Source organism: Cupressus sempervirens, chromosome 5, assembly GCF_028749045.1.
Source record: "Cupressus sempervirens isolate cs-2001-9-10 chromosome 5, ASM2874904v1, whole genome shotgun sequence".
NCBI classification, from domain to species: Eukaryota; Viridiplantae; Streptophyta; class Pinopsida; order Cupressales; family Cupressaceae; genus Cupressus; species Cupressus sempervirens.
The window spans coordinates 888,004,827-888,025,782 of NC_143122.1; the positions used below are offsets into that span (position 1 = coordinate 888,004,827).

General features: G+C 37.4%; 1 protein-coding gene across 1 annotated transcript in view; it reads left to right on the plus strand.

The window, feature by feature from the left end:
• LOC149558774 (tRNA-thr(GGU) m(6)t(6)A37 methyltransferase) overlaps positions 1–18,895 on the plus strand; it is a 191,012-nt gene extending 172,117 nt beyond the window's left edge. The window contains exons 8-9 of the mRNA XM_089832844.1: positions 17,691–17,780; positions 17,941–18,895. Of these exons, the coding sequence (XP_089688970.1) occupies positions 17,691–17,780; positions 17,941–18,375 (525 nt within the window). The 3' untranslated portion in view covers positions 18,376–18,895. The remainder of the gene's footprint in view (positions 1–17,690; positions 17,781–17,940) is intronic.
• The last annotated feature ends 2,061 nt before the right edge of the window (positions 18,896–20,956 follow it).

The window sequence follows — 20,956 nt, forward strand, 5'->3', positions numbered from 1 at the left end:
TGTTCATATTATAAATATGATATATCATAAAGATCAAGATGCTCATGATTACAATGCGTTAACTAGCATGAAATAGTGAAGTGAAGTAATGTATCATGGCCATATCAAAGTGAGTACAATCTACAAAATGTCAATAATGAGAATGTAAGGGTGGGAGCTCTCTAATCATCCCCTAAACTGAAAGTCCTCATCACTAGACTTACTAGGCTCCTTATGGGTAAGATAACATAAAAGAAATTGTCTTCTCAACATTGGAACTAGACGCACCCCATGCGTCCCCTAGAAGCACCTCGTGCACATTTGTGCACGCACCTAAGCACCCATGCACGCACTCGTGCACACACCTGTGCACCCATGCATGCACCTATGCACTTGAGATGGACCCACGCACTTGAGGGTGTGCCAAACTATGTGGTCGTGATATGGTGGTGGCGGCGAAGCACAGGTGCGAGACGTATGTGCACCCAGTGCGCCATGCTTTTACCCCGCGTAAAGCTGGTATATTTTATTGCTGAAAACCAGAAAGAGTACATCATCTTTCAAAGTTCATTACAACTGAAACATATTATGCATCTTCATTTTCTTAGTCCTACTCCTACATATCACCATCTTGCATCTAAAACTACTCCAATGTTACCCTAATAATATCTTTATTTAAAAAACCTTATAAACATCCACTACTTCCCCCATGATTACTAATATGAAAAAAATCTTCTCTACTTTAACTCACAGGTGTCTAACAACTATAACATCTAAACATATATCTATAAACAATACAATATACAAAACTCTGAAATTAATCCAAATTTCAAACCAGTTGTAATTGGAGCTTTTGACTTCATTCGTGCTATCTCTTGCACCTTGCATCCCATTCCCTCCAAAAATCCTACCATCGTCCCCTTCATTACATCATGATTGTCTCGGCTTATCTGCAAAGCATTTCCAAAATGTCTATGCTGACATCCTCCCCTTCCCACCACTTTCCACAGAAAAAATCATTGATAAACCCCAAAAAAGTATCAACCCACCTCCCAATCTTACTCCATTGCTCCAAGTGCTCCTCTTCTGTGGTGATTCTTGTGGCGAGGCACATTCTCAATGAAAGCACCAACCCCTTTGCGCATGAGAAATTCATTCCTTTCCAGCTCCGCCTTCACTCTTCACCATGCCATTGTTGCATTTTGATACATAAGTGGCTTGTCCATTTTTGCACACTACCTCAAAAATGACACATTCAAATCGTTTACCTTCGTCCTCATCTTCAAAACACTCGCTCAAATTAGTGCCCACACCAGGGATTGCCCATTCCAAGATTGAATCAAGCTCCCCAAGCATATCATTGGCAAACAAAGCCTTGGTTATCCTTCCAACTTCCTGCATGCTTTCATTCAATTCCAAAACCCCACACAACAAACATTGATATGATGTCCAAGTTTGAGCGGCATTTGATTCGCCTCTCTTGAAATTAGGCACCCAAAACACCTATGACTGCAGTAGCCATTTCCTCTGTCTTAATCTTCAATAATACTCTCACCTACTCTCTGCTAACTCAGCCCTTAGAGGACTTCATTTGCTTATACAAATCAACAGAAAATGATACCTCTATTTTCTTTTGCTCAAGCTTCAAACACTATTCCCAACATCTTAACAACTCACTCTTCCTTCTTTATCAAAATGTCAATCACATTCAATTGATTAATTTTATTTCATTATGATCATTGATAGCTTGCTAAACAATCCTTCCCTCCATGCGCGCAAGCAGTCATGTCATATCCTCCAGCGGATCTCATACTTCACTTTTCTGGCAACATTTATGACACCATCCCATCCTTTTCTTTCCTAATAATACTAATGTTCCCAGCAAATTTATCCACGTAAACCATCTCAATCCTTCGTATACTTTTAATAATAAACTGAACTAGCCAGGTTGATTCATAAATTAATTACTATCTTTTCTAATACTCCCCCTTCCTCCATATTTAAATTTCAAAAATCATCAAATCCCAATTTTCCAGTGTTATTTAAAGTTGTAGCTCGATTTGCTAATTTATCGGCCTCTTTATTGCCTTCATGAAGGTTATGACTAGTCTTATAGTGTGTGATATTATTCAATTTTCCCACCCCTTCTCTAATTAAATTCTGTTTATACCAGGTATGAGAATGATTAGACTTTAAAGCCTCCTCAATAATTTTTTAGTCTCCTTCAATATGTACATAATCTTGACTAATCTTACACCCTAACCTTACTCAAGTAAAGCAACCTGTGCCTCTGCCACATTATTCAATATTGTACCAGAGACCCCTGGATTTCCTTTTGAGGAGCCATCAAAGTTTATCTTAATCCAACCTAACTCCCATGGGCACCAAACAACTTCATCCCTATAAATAAATTGCTAAACACGAAATCACTCTGTCCTCAATTAAAGATACTGACCTGTCCTTATAGATATTTATCATCATTTCTTTATATTCTTCAGACAGACCACATGACGAGGCATCCCTCCAACACCATCAATGTCCTAATGGGGTTGTTTTCTTTTTCATATAATCTTTAACCTTATTCCTGCAAAGGTTTTACATGCAGTCCATGAGACCTTGAACATTATTACTCTCAGATAGAAAAGGCTCTCCATTCCATGAGTCCTCCCAAAAGGAAGCCTTACAGCCGTCCCCAACTTGCCAAGAGAGATGGTTGACAATCACTGGTTTGCATTCCATAATAAAATTCCGCACCGCTGATCCCTTTGGAGGATCTGCTACTGTGAAATTCTGGTGTCATCCTCCGAGTCTAAATTATTAGCTTTTAGAATACACACTCATAGCTGTGATGGACTAGCATATATGTCACATTCCAGCTTTGCAGCCAAGGCTTTATTAATCACCTACCATTTCCTAAGGCCTGCCCCACAATTCTTCTTAGATCTGCATATAGACTCCCATGCCACTAAAGGTATTTTATCCTCTTCCTGTGTCCCATTCCAAAAAAAACTTCCTCTTTCTCTGTTCAATGTATCTGAAGACTTTAATCGTGATTTTTAGACAACTCATAGAAAAGATAGGGATAGCAAAAATCACCAATTGCAATAATAAAATTCTTCCTGCATAAGTCGACCATCTACCCCTTAAACTATCTAGCCTTTTTACACAGCTTCTCACCAAGTCTTTCCGAAGGCTTGCTTTATTTACTCCTCCAAACAGAGGTATACCAAGATATTTGTTACGGAGAGAGCCAGCCTTCATACCAAGAATTCTGCAAATGTGTTCTTGCACTGGTTGAGAAGCATTTAATTTAATTTTATTTCCAGACTTATACCAATTATATATGATGTATTTTTTATCCATATATTAAAATTTTATTATTTATATTATAATCTATTCATTATGCTGTTCATTTGTTAAAATATTACAATTATATATATATTTTTATAATCTATCTTTATATTTCATTATTATTATTTATTTATTTATATTATGATTTTATTATTTGTTATTAAATCCTATTGCAAAATGGAGACATCACAACGACAAAAACGGTTGGCCTCCTCAAGGAAATTGACAAAACCATATAAACAAACCCTGTGATTGTTATACTAGGTGCAATTGTAAAACCAACAGCAGTTGATAGTAATAGTTGTTGACTTTTAAAATTTTTTTTTTATGACTTTTACTTTGCAATTGTACAACAATTATAAGAGATTCATGTTATACTCAACTAAAATCATCCTTCTAAAAATTATCCATTTACAAAATTGAAACCTGAATTATAATTAACCAAAAGTTCATTGGAAAATGCTATAAACAATTTTGAATAATAACATTGGAAAACATAAAACAAATGTGAATGCATACTAAATGCAACTACTGAAGTTGGTATAGAGTTTGTAGGGCTAGGTTTGTTTTTGAGGATTGAGTGCATCTTATTTAAATTTGTACGAGATAAAAGTACTTTTTTTTGAACATTATATATTCTACACTATTATAGATCCATGCAATTGGCTTATTAAACCAATGTAAAAAAATGGTGGTGCAACTTATTGTGGTACCATGAAACCAGTAAAAGACCACTTTGTAGACTTAATTGACTGTTAAAAATTAAAATTAAAATTTCAAAAATATCTAGACAGGGAAAAGATGAATGTGATGAGCCATATTGAGTAAATGTTTTGTCTTGTCGAAGACCTATGTTCCATCTGCTCTTCTTCCTGTAAACCTCATATTCATATATATCTATAAAACTAATGACAATGTTCTCTATCCATTTCAGTGTATTATATATCTAAATATATGGACGTGGTAGATGAATTGGTTCCTATTAGAACTATTAATGAGCCTAATTATCTCAATTTTGATGTAATTACGTGCTCTATTTGCTTGGGAGATTTTGAAGTGGGCAATGAGATACGTGAGATGTTGAAGCAGGTACTATTAGATCACCACTTCTATCGCTCTCGTTGCCTTTGTCAGTGGTTGATAGAGAGGCATGCTAATTGTCCCCTCTGCACTTGAAGGTTACAACAAGATTAAGCAGAACTAAACCCACCACTACAACCTTCAAATGTGAATACAAATGGTGAAATTATTCCTATTATAGGGGCCCTTTTAATGGAAGAACCATAAAATACTGCCCATCTAAGAAAGATCATTTAATAATATATGTTTGAATCAATACTAGCTAAATTAGTGACATTAACTCATTAAAGAAGGTAAAGAAATGATGACAATAAGAATTAAGCTGAGATCTACTATGTTTGTTCAATTATATATTATTATAAATAATCAATTAAAACATTTTTTCCCTTAGACCATACAATCAACATGTAAGAATCTCATGAATTTATCATATTCATATAAATGAGTTTAATCTTTTTCTTATCTTAAATATGCTTGTATATTTGCCATATATGGAGTGCAACCCATCAACTAAACACTAAGCAATATTTAAAATCAGATTATCTTTTTCAATAGTCAATCTTATGAAAGGCTCAAATGATTGGATTATTAGGAAAGTTACATCAAATTTTTCCAATATTTTTATGAGGACATAATGTAGAATTTCTGAATGAATTTTCTTATTTAGGAATTTACAAGACCAATGCAAGTTTGAAAATTCTAGCACAAATATTCAGACCCTTAGTAAAATTTTACACAGCTAATATCCATTACCGATCCTACTTCTTATTCTTTTATGTGATGGTTATCAAATTAAAATACACTATTTTCCTTGTTCTCCCTTTGACAAAAATATGGATTAATTTTCCCTCCAAAAAAGTTGGAACAGTTATCAGTTAAACCAATGCCCCTGCGTGTAGTCGTATTGGATAGAGAAGATTGACTTACCTACTGATAACATCAGAATTTTAAATATGTTTGAAAATATCAATCCCTTCACACTGATAAAATAGAGTGGGTTCTCGAAAGAAGAGATGTTGCTGAGTATATTGTGGGGTGGTCTTCCAAAGATAAGAACTCCATCTGAATTTCCCATGTGTTGTTGGTAAATTCTATATTGTAGCCGACAAGTAGAAGCATATCCGAAAGGGCGCGTGACGGTTGAGTCACCCCTTTGGGAAAGTATATGTACACTGTTCGGAAGGGACTTTGGATCATCATTGTAATCATCGGAATCATAATGTAAGCATTGAAGTGCATATTGCATATAGGAATAAAGTATTTGTTTTGTGTTATATCTTACTATACTACATGTGATAAGTATCCTTTTACCTTGTATGGTAAACATTTGGCGCCATTGCCTGTCGAACCTGGAACAGAGGAAGTGTTATGAAGATTGATGCCGAATTTTCTTAACAAGGATAGGAATAAGATAAAAGATAAGGATGAAATATGCACAACACAGGAAGTTTTTTTTTTAGCACAATAGGCAGAGCATAGGGAAAAGCTTCAGCAGATTAACGATGGACATCGATTGGGTGAAGGAGCACAGACGGAGGGAGTACATTCACCTAGCAGACTGAGGAGTGCCAAGGAATTGCTAGAAGAGACTCGATAGTGATTGAATTTGGTGGAAGAGACAAGGGAGGAGTTTCTTAACTTGTATACGCCAATCTAAATAGAAAGGAAGTAACTCGCATAGCTTAAAGTGCCAAAGGAGCACGAGCGTGGAGTGAACTCTTCGTTCCCGATACACCCAACGAATGGATATGGGTAGAGAATCAAATGGATAACCAAATTGTAGTAGAAATATACGATACAAAGCAGGGAAAGAATGAAACGATCTGTGTATATGCAAGAAGGTTGAAAGAGTTGGTGGGGAAGATGGAGAGCCCACCGACTGACAAATTAAAGAAACGATGGTTTGTTGAAGGGCTACAGTCGGCACTACAGAAGAAAATGAAGATTGTACCTCTAGCATCGTACACAAATGCGTATAATCGGGCGATGGATCTGGAGAGTTAGCAAAAAACAAGAAAGAAGCACAAATCGTCGGACTCAGACAATTCATCTTCCGAAAGTAGTAGCAGTGACGAAGAATCAAGTCAGAAATTTCGAGTGTTACAGAAGGATATGCTATGGATGATGAAGGAATTAAAAAATTTGAAAAAGAATCCTGACTTGGTGAAGGGGGAATTGTGGTGTACGAACTGTAAGGAGGGCCACACAAAGGGCTCTTGCCCGAAAAAACAATTTTGCGATACTTGCCAGATTGCGGGACATTCCACCAAGGAATGCCCATTCAATATGAAGATAAATGAACATCAGCTAGTGTTATTGACGTAGGAAGTGTCCACTGTAGGAGTAGGAACGAACACAAACAATGATGCAACCTCAGGAGGGTATCAAAACAATAACCAGGGTGGACAAGGTGGTAATAACAATAACAATGGAGGTCGAAGTCGGATACAGTATGACTTGAGTGGACAATCGATGATACAATGCCGTATATGCAACCTCTAGAGGCACTTTTCCAGAGATTGTACCACGAAGGAGATGCCACAACTATTATGCAAATGTTGTGGTTTGGGAGACCACGAGGATTCGAAATGCTTGAAGCAAGGGGTGAACTTGTTAAGCATCGAAATATGTGATGAGCAAACACTAGCCATCATGTGTGAGAAAGCAAAGAAGGCATAGTGCCTTGATGCAGAGGAAGAAAAGAAGAGGTTGTAGCAAGCACGCACGGAGTTAGAAAAACAAATGGAAATGGAGAAATTACAAACAAAAGACTCTTTCGACACCTCGAGGAGAAACTTGGCAAAACAAAACATGATAAGGTAGGTAATGCAAATAGAAGTTCCTATAAAATTAAATGACCTTACAATGCCTCAGCTGTGAACAACGATATTGAACATGACATCACTCTCGAAAGCAACAGAGGAAACAAGAAAGGATGGCAGTGGAACAACTGTAGCAGATCCAATGCTATTGACACTCATGATGGGAAGACATCCGACAGTAGTAGAGATGGGTATCCTGGGAACCGTACTTACAGACACAATCATGGACAAAGGGTTAGGCGTAAACGTGTTACCAAAGGATTTATGGAAAAAGTTGGGACAACCTATGTTGTGGCCACCTTCATTTCAGTTACTCACTGCGGATTAGTACGGAATCAAGTTGTTGGGAACCTTGATGGCGCAGTCGGTAACTATTGGAAAGCAACCATTTCTATTAGATTTTGTGGTCATTCTGCTAAAAAGAAAAGGGTATGACGCTATCCTTGGACGGGGTTGGTTAGTGCAAGCAAAAGTGAAACATGATTGGAAACAAAATACCCTATCCATGGAACGCGGAGGCCGAAGATTTATAATTGACCTACACATACAAATGGTAGGTGAGGAGGCAGTGTCATCAGATTCTGAAGGTGAAGGCGAAGGTGACGATGAAGGAAAGAAGAGGATGGAACTGGATGGAGTATTGAGATTAGTAGTGTTGAATGTTGATGACCTAGACTCGGTGAACGACCTACTCCATTGCCAAATGGAGGTTTATGAGTTCTTTCCGAATTGTAACATGTTGGGAGTCAAAGAGGGAGAAGAAGGGAATGAGTTTCCGAAGGAGTATAGTGAAGTGAAGGAGGGAGAAGCACATGTAAATGAAATGCTGGCGCATACGTTTAGTGATGACAAACCTATAAAGTATGAAGAGCCTATTGTAAAAACAATGTACTTAGGAGATGAAGCCAATCCAAAAAAATATTCTTTTGGGAGATGATTGGAATCCAATCTTGAAGGCAACAACGTTCAAAATATTTATGTTGTACAAGATGTCTTTGCATGGACATATAAAGATTTGAAAGAAGTGCCACCAGAATTATGTGTCCACCGGATACTATTGATAGAAGTTGTAGTACCTGTACGGAAGTGGCCATACCAGATGAACAAAAATCATGCCACTCGGGTCACTAATGAGATCGATCGGATGCTGAAAGCAGGAATTATTTTTAGAGTGCAGATGAGTGAGTGGGTATCACCGATTGTGATATCTCTAAAAAAGGACACCACACAGATAAGAATATGTATAGACTTTCAATGCCTAAATGCGGTAATGATCAAAAATCCATTTCCAATACCATTCACTGATAGCATTCTGGAAGAAATTGCAGGGCATGAGATTTATTCATTCATGGATGGGTTCTCTGGATACATCCAGATATCCATCGTCGAAGAAGACAGGTTGAAAACAACATTCATAGTGGAAGATGGAGTCTACGCCTACAGCAGGATGCTGTTCAGACTATGCAATGCTTCGACAACTTTCCAGAGAATTATCCTACACATATTTGATAAAATGTTTGTTGAAAATTTTAAAGCATTTTTGGATGATTGGTCAATTTTTAGCATAGAGGATAAACATATAACAACACTCAGAGAATGCATGGAGAGATGCAGAAGGGCGAGACTGGCACTGAATTTGAAGAAGTGCAGGTTCATGGTACCATTGGGGAAGCTATTAGGGAACATAGTTTGCAAAGAAGGGTTGAAGATGAATCCTGAAAAATTTTGTAGAATTTTGGATATGCCACCATCGATGGATGTATTAGAAGTAAAATCGTTCCTCGGGCGCATTGGATACTACTGGAGGTTTATCAAGAACTTGTGAAAATATTGTACCCGCTGGACAAGCTAACCTGCAAAGGCAAACGTTATAAATGGGAAGTAGAGCAAAATGAAGCTTTCGATGGACTGAAAACGAGGTTGGCCACAACATCGATCTTGGCTTATCTGAACTAGGATAAGGACTTTCATGTTCATGTTGATACATCAAAATACGTGATTGGAGCAACACTAGCATAGACAGGTGACCATGGATTGGACCATCCGGTATATTTTGCAAGTAGACTATTATCTAAAGTAGAGAAAAAGTATAGTATGATGAGCGAGAGGCATTGGGAATGGTGTACGTAGTACAAAAATTTAGACATTATTTATTGGCGACGCCATTTGTATTCTATGTAGATCATCAGGCATTGTTATATTTCGTAAATAAGTTGATCATCTAGGGAAGGATAAGTCAATGGTTATTATTATTGCAGGAGTTTACATTCAAGATTGTGGTATGACTAAGAAAGAGTTATGTAAGTGCAGATCACTTGTCGAGGATAAAATCAGGAGAGCCATCGGAGGGGGTCAATGATGATTTTCTTGATGCACAACTATTTTAGATTACCATACTACTATCCTGGCATACTCATATTGGAGAATACCTTTCGACAGGCCAATTTTCTGGGGAGATGTTGCCAAACGAGAGAAGGAAACTGGTGCTAAAGAGCCGAACATTTCAATTGATCGACGGGATATTGTACAAAATGGGACTTGATCAGAGTCTACGGTGATGCGTCTTGGAGGAGGACACTTTGTCAATCATGTCATCCAATTGCTCACTATCGAGTTCAACATTTATCATTCAATGTCGAGCCTATACTACTCGAAAGCCAACAAACAAGCATAAGGTACAAACAAAATCTTGGTCGGGGTGATTTATAAATCTTGTGCAGTCGAGAGAGAAGATTGGGAAGAAAAACTACCATCAACATTATGGACATACCGCACTTCATATAAAGTAACTATGGGACACTTTGTTTCAGTTGATGTATGGGTAGGAGGCCATGGTACCAATAGAATTCATGGTACCGCGTTTAGGGATCGCGATCGAGAACAAACCAGGAGATATGGAAAGCCTGAGAGAGAGATTGTACAATTTAAATAGACAGGATGAGCAACAACTGTAGGCGCAATGGGCCACAAAAGTTACACAAAACAAGCTAAAAGTATGGCATGACAAGCATTTGAAATTAAATAAATTTCAACCAGGCCAATTAGTTTTGAAGTATAATGGGCAGAGCGAGATTATACCAGGAAAGTTCAAAGTGAAGTTGGTAGGATTGTACAAAATCTGCAAAGTCAGCGATAATGGAGCAATCAAATTATGGACGCTCGATAGAAAGTACCGGATGTGGTGAATGGGTCGAAGTTGAAAATCTATCACGAAAGTAATAACGTGCCTCCGTGGACAAACAATTGAGAGACTATAAAAATAGTAATTATTAATGTATATATGTAAATGTAAATAATAATAAAAAATGTGAAATTGTAATATTTTAGTAAAGCAGTGATAAAAGAGTAAACTGAAGGCCATATAATGCGCCATACGGTCGAAAGACTTGTGTGCAGGGGATAACAGTACCTTACAAATTCAATAAATCACATGTACCATTAAATAAGGTTTGAAGTTGAGCAAATTTTCATTGTACGACTATAGACAAACAAGAGGAATTATAATAAGTGCAAGCGACACAGCAGATAAGCACCGTACGGACGTGCAAGTTGGGGAGCTGTATGGCCATACAACTGTACAAAGGAGAAAAGCATTGAGGAACACTTAGAATGACCACTGTACGACAACAGGGAAAGAAGAAAGACAACCGTGCGGTATAAGGAAGCAGAGCAACAAACCAACACCATACAAAATTCCACCAAGATAGAAAAGAAGCAGATCGTATCGTTGTATGGGCAAGGGAAACAAAAGCATATGGTTCATATAGATGCACATATTAAGGAGTAAAAAAGGGGGATATATTGGACTATGCAGCCTTGTATGGGGCCAGTAGGAGATCACATGTGATCCACCTATGACCAGGTAGAGTAGAGATTTTATCATTGGTACACTAAAACACCGTACAACATTTAATCAAAATTGGAGTTCGCACAGGAGAATGTGCATACCATACGGATCAATGGAAGACCAACAAATATAAAGTACGAAAGGTACAAGAGGAAATATTGTGAACGAAGTGTCAGAAAAGAGAGGCAAACCGTACGGTCACTATAGTATACATGTATTTCATGGTGGAACCGTACACCATACAATTGCAGATGGAAGTTACCGTACAACGTACAGACATTGTATTGGTCTAAATACTTTGATTTCACAAATGAAATAGAGGAGTAGAAGCCATCCAACTATACAATCTTAGAAGGAGAAAATATTGCAACTGTATGACAGATAGATCTTGGGAAAGAAGCCGTACATGAAGCACTGGATTGAGAATCAGACGGATATGTACGAGCACCATTAGAAGTGAAAGGAAACTTCAAAATAAGTGTGTACGAAGGTAACTGACCTAACATTTTTTTGGTCTTCTTCAAAGAAAAACGACAAAAAGGTAACAGTTGTGCATTCAGCCCACAAGAGAGCTTGGAAAAAGAAATTGGACGAGGATTCAGTGACAACTGTAGCCATGAATAGGAATGTGAAGACTTTGCCATCCAAAGTCTGTGTAGCAGGAGGAACAAGTATAGGTCCAAGCAAGAAGAAATTGAAGCAACCAACATAGTCGGCTACGATAGATAATTCCACAGTGTAGAATGTTGCATTAGAAGAATTGAATGGAGCAGAATACAGGAAGTGGTGGCAAGAGGCACTTGATAACCATCCAGTGAAGGCCAGCATTCAGAAGGCATAGGTCGAATGGGTGATACAAATGCCTGTGTTCTGTATCAGAGATTATGAAGGGTTTTTACGCCTCATGATAGAAACATAGGATAATTTCTCTCGAACTAGTACATTTGCTTACCATGGTTGCAACTTGGTGATATTATTCAAATTGGTGGTCTTCGCACAGGTATTCGAGATACCTGGTCATGCATAAGGGGGAAGGAAAATAGATAGCAAAACCAAAAAAGTTAAGTAAGGAAGTAAAGACACAATTGATATAGTTGGTATGTGGGGCTCTGGTGCAGGGGGAGCAAGAAGCTCTCACGGACATGTCAAGGGGTAGAGGATTGAAGAAATCCAACGTGCAAGAAGGTCATTGGTGTTGTCTTATGGATGTTGTGAAGAGCCGCCTCACAAGTTCTATTCACGCCTTAAGACATTTTGTTTCCGCAAGTAGCAATGATGAACGAGATTCTGCATGGAAGAGTGTACGACTGGGCTGTACTGTTGGCAGAACGGATGTAGGAAGTTATGACATTACAACAAAAGGCATTCTACATTCCGCATTATGCCATCAACCTATTCTTGGAGGCAACAACGTGAATAATCTCCAACTATGCATTGTAGGCCAAACCAGGACTACTTGCTCTAGGTGAACCTCTCGATCATGTAGTGGAGACATCTTGATACACTTGGCAGCAAGACCACGGTTGGACAGAAACCACCGAGATCGGACAGTGGAAATACTGATAATGGTCGCGAGGAGACTTCTTTTGAGGAAAGTGGGACCGATGGGGAGGAGGAAGAGGATGAGGAGGTAGAAGTAATTACAACTACATCATTGAGATTCCCACAGCCTCAACTTTTAGGGTCTGCACACTTGGGTCTTGTAGGTGTACATGGTATCCCGGGGTTTGGTTAATTTAGGCAACCAATAGTGATGATGCCAGCTTCAGTTGCGATTTAGCCTATCGTGAAGACACAAGCTATTCCCAAGGCATTAGTAGAGGCACATCTGCCACCAATGGAGACAACTGTCCTGAAGGTAATGACGGAGCCTGCTCGCGAGGTTTTACTAGAGGCTGGGGCTGAGTTACTTGTACCTAATGCAGAGATGGACATTGAGGAAGGAGTAATGGAGATACTGACAAGCGAGGGTTTGAGGGCATTGGGTGTTCATTTGGATGTAGTGGGTTCAGATGCAGCGGTTATGGTGGATAAGTCATTGTTAGCATTGCTTGAGCCAGATAGAGAGAGCAGAACCCAAAAGTTGAGCATGTACCTAAGTATGAGGTTCCACCATACCCCAACACCTTGAGTGACATACCTGCATACACATATGCGAGTAGTTCGGGAGGAAGACCATTTATAGGCACAGGTGGAGGAGCGTCAGTTGGCACTGAATGATCGACTATCACATAGCATTATTGAGCCGATGGCAGAAGTAGTAGAGAGGGCTATGGGTGTGCAACAACAACCTCCAGTAGCGCCAAGAATAGTAATGAGAGAGGCATTCTTCACTGATATAGCGGCAATAACAACTTAGGCTCTACAAGTAGTGGCCTCTGCAAAAATACACGCTTTGGATTTAGTAGTAAAGGAGCAAGAGAGAGTGGTATCCTTCATGAAATTAGGATGCTCGACTGCCTTTACAGTTTGTCTTGAGGAACGAGGATGATTGAGTGTGGAGACTGCAGAGATGTGCTAGGACTGGGCCACTATGAGAGATCTAGGTATGGAGAGCCGAGTAGAAGTTTTGACTTAGGAGATAGTTGAGATACACAGGGATGCATATTACACCCTTCAGAGGAGCTAGGTAGATCAAGTAGCAGTAGAAAGGGCTTGGGAGGAGTCAGCTACAAGGAATTCGAGAGGGCAGCCTTGTTAGTCAGACAGGGCCATCTGCAGAAGGTGGCAGTAGAGAAGGAATAGTTAGCAGAGGAGGAGCGGGTGGCAAATGTGAAGGAGAGAGAGCTGCGAGAGATTGCTGGGATGATGCAGTTAGCTTTGGAGCTTCAGATGGAGGTGGCAGCAGAATTGAAAGTTCGGAAGGAGCAAGTGTACAAGCTACGAGCAGAGCTAAACGAACTGAAGGCACAAATGACCACTGCACCAGGGACACATCCCTCTCCTTAGTAGCTAGAATGGATATAATTGAAATTCTTAGTGAAATTTGAGTTTTGTTGTCTTTATTTTGTCGTTCGGAGACGTCTTTACTTTTTGGGGGGGTTGATGTTGTTAGTAAATTCTATATTGTAGCCAACAGATAGAAGTGTATCCGAAAGGACGCATGACTGTTAAGTCACCCCTTCGGGAAAGTATATGTACACCGTCCAGAAGAGACTTTGGATCATCATTGTAATCATCAAAATCATATTATAAGCATTGGAGTGCATATTGCGTATATGAATAAAGTATTTGTTCTGTGTTATATCTTATTATACTACATGTGATAAGTATCCTTTTACCTTGTATGGTAAACACCATGTAGCCTACACCTGTTGTTCTATGAATACGTGAATAGTCTAAGAATGAGAAAATGATTCCAGTTTTAGTGTTATTTTCTTGTATTCCTTACAGTGGATGCTCATATGGGGCATGATATTCAAATTTTTTCTTTTTGATAATGTTGTTTTTTACTGTGAGTCGTGCAAAATGTAAAAGCACCAGTAATGCATGCAATTTGTTTGAAAGCATGCATCCAAGATATGCCATCTCATGGAGTTCATTTTATAGGACTGCACCAAGTTGATTTAATGTTTATTGACATCATTCTAGAAATTTGTCCAAAATCCTTTATTCCTATGCTAAAACAGAGGCTACGAACAAAGTACTGGCTCCATCAAAGCATAAACAAGGCTTGTGAATACTTTCAAAAAGATGCCTCAATGAATTGTTCTTGCACTCTTGTTATCAAGCCACAAGTGGAAATTTGAATCCACAAACCACACACTAAGAGTATTGGTCACAGAAAAGCTAAACTTGGCTTCTCCATCCACTATTTTATCCAAAACAAGCATGGTATCAATTTATAGCTAGCAGGCTAAAAGACCTAATACTAGAAAGGTTATGCCAACATTTTGGATTAATCCTTGTATAAACTACAGGAGAACGCCATACAACACCAACCACTAAGATTAATACCTTGGGTAGGTATAGCTAGCCAGGCTAAAAGACCCACTACCAAAAATGTTCTGCCGACATTTTAGATTAATCCATCTTGTATAAACTATAGGAAAAGGCCCATATGACACCAACCACTAAGACAAATTAAAAAAAAAAATATTGAAGTTCTAATTCTCTTTCACAGAGCAGATTCCTTTTATTTCGTATAGATATCACTACAAATCAACTACTCCTAATTAGTCATACTTATCATTGGAAAACTATTCAGCCACCTTATGTCTATTTAATGGATCATCATTCAGACATGATAAAAAATTCCACAACCATTATACTATAAAGGTGCACTATAGGTCAGAACTCAGTCATATTCATCTTAGTTCATGATTAAACTAACTATACATTAATACTAGTGTTACAGGACTTGGCGAGTCCTAAGGCGAGCCCATCAAAACGAGGCAAATTTCCTTAGGACTCTGTGTTGGCCGAGTCCTAGCTAAGTCTTGGTTGACTCACCTAGTCTTGTTAGGTTGACTTGGCTAGTGGGTAGCGTTTGGCAAAATTTTAATGTTTTTTTTTTGTTATGTTAAGCATGTGCAAGACCTAAAAAGGTCATTCTATCACTTGCAAATAGAAAGAATAGAGAAATAAGAGTTGAGGGAAGAGTAGTGGGGTTTTGGGTGATAGATTAGCAAATTGGTTGGGTCTCATCTATCAGTTGCTGATTGTTTGTGCCACTTTGTAGCTTGCATATAAGCATTGAGAGGAGTTCAAAGAAGCATTTGGAGGAGTTTTCTTCAAACTTGGGTTACATTTCCATTTCTAGAGCAAATTTGAAGAGGTAACGCAATTGGAGTATCTTAAGCCAACCATCTAGTGCTTAAGGATGTGAACGCAATTGGTATTTTCGAGCATATACACTTGAAGAGGTGCAATAGGTTGGTAGCAAAAAAGTTTAAACTTCTTGTTTTTGTTCACTACTACCTTTGCTTCTGCCACGAACAAATTTTGGGCACCGACACATTTCCCATTGTATTAGAGAAGGTTGATATACAAGCAAGGTGGAACACAGAGGTTGATGATCTTGTCTTCAGTGACGAAGACTTAGAGTGCGTTGATTAGGTGGATTGAGAGGTAGAGGCAGTGGAGGAGGCTAGAGCACGAGGAGACCTAGTGCAGGACCCCGAGGCCGAAAGAGATGGATTCGACTTTGATGGTGAGGATTATGAGGATGATCATGATGAGCATGCCACTGAGGTTCAACCTTAGACACAGGGAGAGAGGATGGTTCTAGAGTCTTCCATGACCTATCTTAGGTGTACTTGTAGGAAGACATAGGCTACTATGAGCCTTTCTTTTGATAAATGTTTTAAACTTTTGGTTCCATGGATATTGTAGACATTTGAAAGTTACGCTATATTTCAGATTTGTATTATGTTATTCAGTTTAAGTAATTTCTTTCAAAAATTCGCATTTATACTTACATGATCTATGAAAAGTTGTATATGTGTGCAAAGTAGCTTCAATTTATTTCAATTATTGTGTATTGAATGTTAATTGGCTAAATAATGCATGAAAAAAACATAAAATCCTTATTTTTTTTGAATTTCATGGTTTATTAAATTTGCTTCCGGCTGCCGAGACCAAGTCTGAACCGAGTCCAAGGCTGGTAACGCTGGTTAATACCATAACCTTTAACAACTGTAGGAGTCTATAGATAGTATATCTTATTCTCACAACAAGAAGGATCTTTACTAAGTGGAAATTTCATTACAAATTCATATCATTTCCTAATCAATCTCATAGCACAACAATTTTTTTTTTTGACAATACTGAAGTAATAGTAGATAGAACCATCAAGGGGCCACCAATTTCGGACCAGGCAATTATTAGATTGAAACCCAACTCAATGGTCATCAGTACCCGGGGCAACAATATTATAAAGAACTGATTGACCTTGGCATATCATATTCAATGCATATTCTTATAATTTAATTCAAGTCAAAGATTGATTACTAGATATATAAAAAGGAAATTATTGCAAATTTAATCACACGGACATTATTGTAAGTTGGTAGTTATATCTTAGAGTTCCTACATGGGACATTAATTAATTCTTGCATGTTTTGTGCGCATTTGGAGAGTTTTGAATCAGTGATTTATATCTCTAAAGGTGTAGAACTTATATATGTATTTATATATATATAGCTTCAGCATTGTACTCCACAATATTTATTTCTAATAGCATGTTTGTGTCTTTGATGATGATGTCTGTGTGTGTGCGTGCGCATGCACATGTGCGTACTATTTGTATATCTGCAAAATTTGAATGTTTTCCATAAAGTGGAAACAGCACCAGGTAGCACTGGGTATGTCTAGAAATGCTGTTCGTGCCAGATCCAGATATTTTATCTGCATTGAGCATACAATACTCAGATGATTATCCAGTTGGAAGAAGTATCTGACAACTCTGATTTTAACATATTAGATTCATCCTGTATATGCCATAAAATTAAATAGCATGGAACAATGGCCTCAACTTGCATTTTCTCATGGTTGATAGATCAGCCTCTTGGCATTTCTTATTTCTTTTCCTGAACATGTCACACTTCTTTGAATTAGAGTTGACACATTACTTCAAATTTAGTATTTACTTATTTGCGTCTTGGCTGCAGTCAGATAGTGTGGAGGATCCTTTAGCTGTGGCATCTGTTAACTTTTCCCCTAACTTCTCAACAAGTCTGGAAAGTCTCTGGAAGACGAAGGTAAAGACCACTCACATGTGACATAATATTTTTTAGATAGATTATAAATAAATCTGTCTTAAAATCTTAAATATTTGGAAATATACATAGATCAATGAAGAAAGTCCATTCTCTTGCTATATTTAACCAAACCATTAAACAAGCTGAATCCTATCTACAGGGAAATCATTCCCTATACTCTTCTCCACATGAATTTCAAGTTTTGATAGAGGAAATACTATCTCGAGACATACGATCTTTAAGCCAACGGACACGGCCACACAGAGCAATTTCTGGTTACTTGGATGTGGATTCAAATGGTCTCTCTGAAAATCAGTCATTCATGTCACACAACATCTGCAGGGATGAGGTTGATGAGTCTGCCACATTCGCATTCATGGCAGGAAATGGAAAAGGAAGCTCAACAAGCAGTGCAGATGTTCTGTATCACTTGATTTTGGAGGGAGTTGAGGTATCATATACAATAGATGATCATGCTAATGTTGTCATTTACCATGCACAATTGTCTAGTGACTTAAGAGAGAATAGTGCTCATGAATGCAATCACATGATTTGGTCAAACATAGTAAGCAAAAAACTTAATTATAGCGCCTAATACAGATATAGTGGTAGCTGGGTTACACTTAGTTTGCATGGTTTATAATTAAATGTATCAGTAAGCTGTAAGGATTGTGAGTTGCAAATGTCAATGAGTTTTTTAAAAGACAGCACCTAGTGCAATTTTTCTGCACCCTAGAGATAACTGAATTCAAGAGGAGAATATTTTCACAAAAATCATAAAAGAAGTTGCTTTGACAGAGCACCCAGTACAATTTGGCTGGTTGTATGAGTAATCTGAGTTGCAATGATCTAAGTATCTTGATAAACTTTGTTTTCCATAAGCTGTCATCAAACCAAGATAGTGGCAGGCAAAAGAAGTACTATATACTTCGATCAGCTTCAAGATTTTCAGCTGATGTTTGTTCCTGGCTTTCAGATTATAATTTCTTTGACAGATTACTGTGGAGGTACATATCTGTAAAAAACTATCCTTGCATTTGTATTTACTGCTGACATGTTGTTTGTTAGAAGTGACATTTAATGATAAAATTGACGCTAAAAATGGATTCTCTAAAGTCTCTAATTTTCTTTCATTAAATACATTTTTTTTTCCTTTATATTAATTATTTACCTTTTTTTGTTATTAGCCTGAGAAATTATGTTTACTTGTAATTGAGTGGCCAAGATTTTTGCCATCTTAGTTCCTGCTGTATTGTATAGTGCTAATTTGATCATTTGACTAAGTCAAACAACCAATAAAACAAAAGATTAAATTTTAATCCATCTAAACATAATAGCTGAGTATTAATATTTATTTTCAATAATTTTAAAACAAATTTTTTTCCAATTTTCATTGGTTGTGCCAAGCAGAAAAATAATATATCCTTAATAAAAATATGAAATTTGTAATTGAAACTTTCCAGAAGCTTCCATTTAGCTATTGAAAACTATTTTCCAATTTACACAGGAAATTCATATCGGTAACGTAAACTTGTGAAAATGTCAACAAAACAATCTCCAGCAGGTCAAATAAATTTATGGGTAGGTGTAGCTGCATAACTTTCCCCTTCTATGTAGAAGTCCCTGTGTTTGTATTGAGGGAACTATTCAAACCACTTTACCAGGAAAGCAAAGGAATCCTCGGCTGCAATTGGATAACAAGACAATCAACACAAAAAACATCAAATCCCTGTAAATTTCTCACTGACTGGAAAAACACAGAAAACTAATGCCGCATGGAAAAACACAGAGAACTAATGCCGCACCTAAAAATAAGGGACATCAGATCAGCTGCTCTTTTATCACCACTCTCTTTGTAATCAACACCAGTATTAGAATATGAGAATCTGACACCTGTGGGAACCTCAAATGCTGAAATCAACAATTATGCACATGAACACAATAACACATTTTTTTACATGCAAACCCAATGCGGGAGAAAACCATGAAAAATTAATTGCTTTTATAGAACTTTGATCTTTTACAATATTTGTAGGCTCTGACCTATTTGATGCTTTGACCCCAATGTTTATAAGCACTGACTCACTGGAAGCTCCAACTCCCACACTTCGCAGGCTCCGACCCACTGGAAGCTCCTATTTCCACTGCTATCTTCGTCATCACCAACCCACTGCACAAAAAGTTCTTTTCCACCTTGTCACTGTTGCTTCCTCAACTGATGATTGATAATTAAATCACTCCTTTTCTTTAAACTGACATTCATGTCTGCTTTACATTCACCTCTGCAAAAACATTCCTTTTATATTGTCTTTAATAGAGTAGCGATCCTTCTTATTTTTCTTTTATAATACTAACACACTTATAGCGTATATGTATATATCTCAGATTTAATAAATCTGAACATATGTTCTGTTATATTCCTTTCACCAATTTTCCCTATTCACTCTTCTCTAATTTATTCTCATATATATTATATATCAGATTTAATAAATTAGAATATATATTCTTTAACCTCTGGTCACTTGTTTCAGATCTGCTTTCTTCTTATCTGCAGACACTCTACTCTTCCAATTTCTCCTCCTATATTTTCATACACTGCTAGCTCTTACATGCTTTCTTCTCTTTCTTATGACTTACTTCTACTTTCCAAATAATATATTTGCATCTTTGGAAGCAGAAATAATGCATCCTTCCATAATATGACTTTTCTAAATAATATATCTTATTTATTTTTAATCTTTATAGTAATCACATTTTTATAAGTTCAATTATAAAAATGCCACTTCATCTTTGAATAAATGCTTAGGTGTCTTACGGTGTCCCAAAAGTTGTCACTGAAACACAGTATCCGAATATTGTATTTTGTAACATGGAGCCAACCCATCATTCTTCCTTTAACCATATGTCATGGAATCTTTCTTGTAAATTTCCAACTGTGACATGTGTATTTGATTTCATTATTTTGATGAAGACTTCATCCGCTCTCTTTTGTCTTTCATACTTATTGATTTCTAACTATCACTGAATGATCACGGTAAGCTGTACCTGGATAAAACGTGTACCATTACCATTCAGATTTTCATCGCAATTGTTCTCTTTATTGTATCATTATAAAATGCTTTCACTTTGTGTTGTTGCTTCAATATAATCATTTGACCTCAATAAATAGATCATTG